Here is a 6,597-nt window from a genome sequence, read left to right on the forward strand (position 1 = left end):
CTTGCCCTACTGAATCCACGGATGTGTGATCAAAAAAAAGGGTCATACCTGAGCGAGATGCTGCTGTTGCTTGGTGTCTACAAAGTTCAGGAGAAAGGCCAAGTCCTTTTCATCTCTCCTGGCCAGGGTGCTGAGCTGGGCTGCTGCCTCTGCCACGTTCCTGTTCTGCAGCTGCAGCACAGCCAGGCGAGCCCTGGCAAAGTCCTCAGCAGGACAGTGGCCAAAGGCTTCCTGCAGGTGCTTGAGGGCCTCTTGGTGCCTTCCTGTTGGGAAACACCAGCACAAGCTCCATAACCCATCCCATGGGGAGAAAGGCACCGAGAAAACTCAGTGAGGCAGGGTTCAGGCAGCCAGTCCACATCTGAAGGTGTTAATTACATTATACCCTGTCCCAAAATGGTTTCAAACTTCTCTTGAGAAGCACCATCCAGCACCATCCAGCATTATCCAGCACCATCCAGCATTCTCCAGCACCATCCAGCATTATCCAGCATTATCCAGCAGTGCACTCACTATTTAACATTCACTTCTATCCATTGACATGCGGACAGTGACATTGTTGTGTCAGTTTTAGCTAAGAAAACCAGCCTCAAAGCCTTCCATGTGATAAAAATGTGAACATATGAGAAATCCTAAATGTTGCACAAAAGAGCAAGAAGGATGGAAGCGTTTAATGTCACTGAATTGAAATCTTCAGTTTCATTTCACCAAGAAAATGAGGCCTCATCCACCAGGCCTGCCCAGCTGTGCTGAAGGACAGGAACTCACCATTTGCCATCAAAACATCGGCGTAGAAGATGTGATGTTGTGCAGCCTTGCAGATTTTGGTCAGTGCTTTTGCCATCGTGAGAAGGTCCCCGAGGGTTTCTTCTCCTGGGAGGTCTTTGGTGGCCACGAGCTCGGTGAGAGCGGCCCTGCCATGCTGGAGGAGCCACCCAGTGACCAACCCTTGGGCTTCAGGCTTCAAGGACAGGATTGCTGGGATCACTGCCCCTGCCTCCACCTTCAGTGCTGAGATCAGATCTTGCACTGCCTCCTGTGGAAAAATAACACCAAGGAAAGAAATGGAAGCAATAATTAAGTATTGATCATTTGTTCTTTCAGCTGCTTTCTGTTCTCTGCTGAGGAAACACTTTTCTCTTCCCTGTCCCTTGTGCTGCTTCTTTTCCATTTGCAAAGATGACATGAGATCATAAAGGCAGGTTTGAATGAGTGTTTGCAAAGTGTTTGAAACTCCTTGGGTTATCACTGAAAATCATGACCAAGGTTTAGTCTTCCTCTCTCTAGCCTTGGGAAAGAAATCAGTAACGTCAGGTGGGCTGTTCATACACCCAGCCAAACCCAGAGCCTTTCACTGCCCAAATTCTGGGAGAAACTCCTGAGTCCAGTGATTCCATAACAAATCCTGTAATACTTACATTCATATTGTTCAATTCCCTCAGAAAAATCAGCGAAGCCCCACAAGGACAGTACCTTCTGCTGCCTCAGAGCGAGGTGAACGAACCCTCGGCCGCTCAGAGCTTGCACATTCCTGGGGTCTTCCTTCAGGACAGCATTGAAATCAAAAATGGCAGTTTTCATCTGCCCAAGGCGCCCATAGCATCGGGCCCTGGTGAGAAGGCAATCCTCGGCATAGCCACCTGGAGTACAGGGATGCAGCCATGGTTACTGCAAGGATACCCACAGGAAGCTATGGAAAAACTCCACTTGGCCTGAGGATACCTCAGGATGAAGCACAATGAGAGTTTGCTGGAGTGGAAGTTTCCTTTATTTTGGTTGCAAGTGGAATTCCTACCACACATTATCAGTCGAGAGTTGAAAGGAAAAAAGAATCCGTGTCAGGTTGGAGTGGGAGCAGCACAAATGAGAGGAGAAAGCTCTAAGAGGGAGATCTGTGACTATGTGAGGGTGGAGGCATGAAGCCACTTGGCTGTTTTAATAAAGTGGAGTCAGAATCACAGAATAGTTTGGGTTGGAAGGGACCTTAAAGAGTCACAACCCCCTGCCACAGGCAGGGAAGGAACACATTGTTTTGGATAAATGAGTTATCCAGATGGGACTGGCTAATTCCCTGCCAGAATTAATATGCACTGGGAGTTGTGATACTGAGCTGCTTTTTTTCCTCTGCTTTCATGCAAGTGCTGCCCAAATAAACACATAGAGTTGTCAGTGAAAATCCTGCTCCCTCCACTCCCTGCCTGCAGAGCATTTCTCTCCCTGCCATCCACATATCCCTTCCTTCCAAGGCAATTTCGATAAGGATCTTAACATGCCCAGGGTTGCAATCAATAACTGTGGCATCCAATATTGGATGATAAATCATCAGTGCCACTAGAAATATGTTTTCATTGGGAGGTCAGCAAATGCAGCTGCCTGCAGGGATCAGCCAGCAGACAGGCTCCAAGCAATTGCTCTGCAGGAATGAGGCTTTTCACCCTCCTGACTTGCTCCAAAACTTCTGTACCAAAGGTTATTATCACTCTGGAGCTCTACCAGTTGGCTCCTCTAAAGACAATATCTATTTCTTAACAAGCATCTGTTCTAGCAGGTGGGGAGCTGATAAGCTGGAATGCACGGGCTGTGAAATGGAACCATCTCCAAGCAATTACCAGGGTTTTTATTCCACTTCCACGAGCCAGTCTCTCTTCTTCTCAGTGCTGCTGTCATAACATTTGCTCAGAGTGAAAGGCAGATTTCCATACAAACATGGTTTTACTTGGAACACGCCAGAAGCATTTCCATGTCAGCCTGGTCTCTCTCCTTAGGGAAAGCTGGGATGGTGAAACGTGGGAGGGGCTGCATTCACTCCTTTGCACTGGAGCTACACAAGCTGCATGAGGAAAAGGGGCTGATGTCCCTGTAGAACTGAGCTGAACCCATTTCAAGGAATTAACAATTAATTTAGTTATTGTTTAATTACACCACTTCGTGGCCTAGATGAATCTGCTGTTTGAGGTGACAGAGGAGATCTGGCTGGACATCCTTTCCCACCCACGTGATTTCCCTTAGGAGCAAATCCCACTGGCATCCTGGTGTCCTACCTGCAGCAAGGATGGCAAAGGAGAGGTGGGCAATGGCCTCTTTGATGGCAGCACCCTCCTGTTTGCCCTTCAGGATGGCCAGGGCTCGCCAGCGGCAGTGGCTCTGCAGCAGCTTTCGGTCCTCATCCTGGAAAATGTCCAGGATTGGCAGGAGGCAGGAGGAGTCTCCAGTTCTGATCACTCTCTTCAGCAGCTTAAGGATGGGAGAGGAAAAGGCAGCAGAGAAAGAGTTGCATGAGGAAATGTGAGGTTGTGTGTGAGACCATTGTGCCCTTTCCCGGCTTCCCCACCTTTCCCTGGGGCTTCAGCCAGCCAAGGACCACAAATCTCCTGATTTATCTTCCCTGCTGTGAATGCAGGTCGGAGAAAATGGGAATTCTTATCTTTCCTCACCACCACTGCAGCTGTGGAAATAATTCTGGGCAAATACCTGGCACTGCTTGGTTAGGGCAGCATCTGCTCCACATTGGCAGTGGAGTGTTTGTGTAAATACAGGATGATTGCCCAAAAAAGAGAATGTGTGGAACACAAGGATTCCAGTGGCCCTTTTGACTGAAAAATCAAAACCAGTAAATTAATGGAAAGTCAGGGAAGTGCTGTGCCTTATTTTTAGTATTGTTATTAGGAATATATTAATTTATGTATATTTAATATTGTTATTAGGAATCTGGGAAAAGCATGGATTCAAACCCACAAATTACTGTGCTCCTGGAAAAAAATCCTGCCTGACCTTTGGTATCTTTGCCTCAACAAGCATCTTTTTTACTGCATTTCCAATGAAAATGCATGAAAAGATGTTTTTTACAGGTACCGGATATTCAAATCTGAGCCAGAGAAGCCTGGACAAGAACAATTTTATCCTGACATACCAGACACATCCCCCAAACTCATTACTTTCTCTATTTTATTAATAGAAAAAAGTGATTGGCATCTGAGAGGCAGGCGGGATAAAAACATTTTGAAGAGAAATTTTTAGATGTTCCAAGTGAAACTTGCAGCAGAAGCTGCAGATGGAAATCCAACTTCCAAGGGCAGCACTCTAATAAAGCCACACCCTTCATTAAGAGCCTTCCCAAAGGCGGCAAATTACAGCAAACTTTTATTTTTCACAGAGAGTAGCGAAGTGCTGACAGTAAAACCTTTCTCTTTATGGGTTGGCAGAATTTACGTGGCATTAAAAAAAAAATACAATAGTTCCCTCTGATGGCAGAGCCTGGGAATTCAGCATTGTGATCCTGGGTAGGATTCAGGGTTTCAAGCACAGTTTATCAGCACTGGAGAAAGAAAACTGCAGACTGATATTGGAGCTCCTGGGTTTGTGTCTTTCCTCTCCAGTGCTTCATTAGGATAATCAGAGAAGTGGCACTTGTGCCTTTTTTTCTCCAAGGGAACATTCCCAATCCCATAATGTTGTCCCCAGGACCAGGATGCTCTGCCTGGTTAAAGTGCTGAAAAATGCCATTAAATAGGACATGAGGAATGAGCTGGATTTAGCTGGGAGTCCTTGTGTGGCCTTTTGGACACAAATCCCTGTGATTTTATGGCAATGTCAGCCCTGTATTTACACCTTCAAAATTCTGCTGGAGGTTCTGCACGTGGGCTCCAAGTTTCCCTGTGTCACAGCTCTCCCTGTTGCTATTCAGGGAGCTCTGAACAGCAAAGTTTAGTTATAAAGGGGAAATGCACCCAAAGGACGAGGGTTAATCTGTAATTTCACTGCAGTCTGGGACAAGCAGGAGGGAATGACCCCGAGGATGAGGCTTTCCAGGTGCTCCTTACCTGGTTGCCATCGTACACAAAGCCTCTCTTCAGCTGCAGCAGGGCCAGCCTGGCCAGCACAGGAGCTCTCTGGGGGTTTCTGGAGAGGGCCAGTGCCAGCAGCCTGTGGGCTTCTTCCCCACGGCCCATCTGGTACAGAGCATCAGCACACAGGATCCGGGATGCCTCGTCAGAGCTGTCCAGCTCCACCAAGAGAGAAGCCAGCTGGAAAACCCCAGGGGCATCTCTGGAGGGGAAAAAAGCCAACAAAACAAAGCACCTTCAAGGTTAGGAATGTGCACAGCCCTGTTTGCTTTCTTTGAAAGGAAACTGAGCTGCCTCCTGGGTACCTCTTCCTCTGGAGCATCATCTGTCCTTCCTCCTGGAGGACCTTCAGCAGCAATCCCCTCTGGTTCCATGGCACATAGGACTTGATGGTGAAGATGGTTTCTTCCAGCTTTAACTGGCAGGCTGTGATATAATCCAGGGCTGTCAAGTAATTGCTGCCACCAGAAATCCGGATCAGCCCACGCCCACACAGGGCTTTGATGCAGCTGTTGGGATGTGGGGAATCGTGCTCAATGACCCTCTGGAAGTCCTGCAAGGCTCCATGGTGGTCCTGGGCATGGAGGGAGCAGAAGCCTCGCAGTGCCAGCAGGGTGTTGTGGTAAGTGTTCTGCTCTGCTGCCAGCAGCTGCTCACAGATGTCCAGGGCGGCCCCGGGGTGTCCCTGCAGGAGGTGACAGTCTGCCAGCCGGACACTGAGCTCCCGGCTGGACCCTGGGCAGATGTGCAGGAGCAGCTGGATTGTCTGGGTGACAGGAGGGAGCAGCTCAGTGCCACGATTGCCCCTGAGCTCAGCCCGAGCACGCACAGCCTCCCTGTACGCTGCAAACCTCCCCTCCAGGGCAGCTCTGGCCTGTTCCTCAATCTTCTCAGCATCATGGGGTGAGAAAAGCTCTTCAAAGCATTTCATTGCCCGGGCAGGGTCTGCTGCAAAGGCTGCTGCTAAATCCTGCATCATTTCCTGTGTCCATCCGCCCAGGAAGAAATACCCAGCAGCTCGTTCCAGGAGCAGAGCCAGAACGTCCTCACCTCCGAGATTCTCAGCTGAGAAGCCCTCGAGGGCCTGGGTGCAAACAGCCACACACTCCTGAAATTTGCCTGTTTTTAGGAGGTGGGCTGCCCGCGCCCTGCACACCCAGGTGTGCCCCGGTGCCACCGCAGCCAGGAAGCTGTAGCAGTCACCCAGCCACTGCTGCAAGGACCTGCAGCCTGGGCTTTCCTCCTGGCACGTGGAGAGGTGATCAGAGAAGGCCTGGATGACCTGGGGCAGGTGCTCCCTTTGCCTGCTGCACACGTAGGCCACCGCCTCAGTTTGATGCAGCACAAAGGCCTGGACGTAATCCACGACTCCCTTCCCAGCCTGTGTCCCCGAGAGCACCCGGGCCAGCGCCCTCAGCAGCAGCAGCTCCATGGAATCCCTCGGGTTAGCCTCGAGCAGGAGATTGCATTTGCTCACCACCTCCTCCGAGCACCCTCGCCGGAGCAGGGCCTCCAGCTTGTACACCGAGGCCACCACGTTCTCGGGAATCAGGGTGGAGAGGAAAATCGCAGCTATTCCCACACTGAGGGACACCACGGCCAAGTTCCTGCTCTGGATCTTGGGGATCTGACCCTTGCCTCTGCACCAGGCCTCCAGGGTGGCCACCACTCGCTCCCAGAGCCCGTGGCCCAAGGATTTCACTCTCTGCACTGCTGTGGGGGCACAGCAGCTGAAGGCAGCCAGATAAAAAAA

The 6,597-nt window shown here is 50.1% G+C and overlaps 1 protein-coding gene across 1 annotated transcript in view; it reads right to left on the bottom strand.

The window, feature by feature from the left end:
• Nucleotides 1–6,552, bottom strand: part of TTC34 (tetratricopeptide repeat domain 34) — a 14,953-nt gene extending 8,401 nt beyond the window's left edge. Inside the window, exons 1-6 of the mRNA XM_017744101.1 lie at nt 5,150–6,552; nt 4,821–5,046; nt 3,042–3,234; nt 1,474–1,640; nt 769–1,036; nt 49–263 (exon numbers count right to left, since the gene is read on the bottom strand). Coding sequence (XP_017599590.1) covers nt 49–263; nt 769–1,036; nt 1,474–1,640; nt 3,042–3,234; nt 4,821–5,046; nt 5,150–6,276 — 2,196 coding nt within the window. The 5' untranslated portion in view covers nt 6,277–6,552. The remainder of the gene's footprint in view (nt 1–48; nt 264–768; nt 1,037–1,473; nt 1,641–3,041; nt 3,235–4,820; nt 5,047–5,149) is intronic.
• Between the last annotated feature and the right edge of the window lie 45 nt (nt 6,553–6,597).

The sequence above is a fragment of the Corvus brachyrhynchos genome, unplaced genomic scaffold, assembly GCF_000691975.1.
Source record: "Corvus brachyrhynchos isolate BGI_N302 unplaced genomic scaffold, ASM69197v1 scaffold68, whole genome shotgun sequence".
Lineage (NCBI taxonomy): Eukaryota > Metazoa > Chordata > Aves > Passeriformes > Corvidae > Corvus > Corvus brachyrhynchos.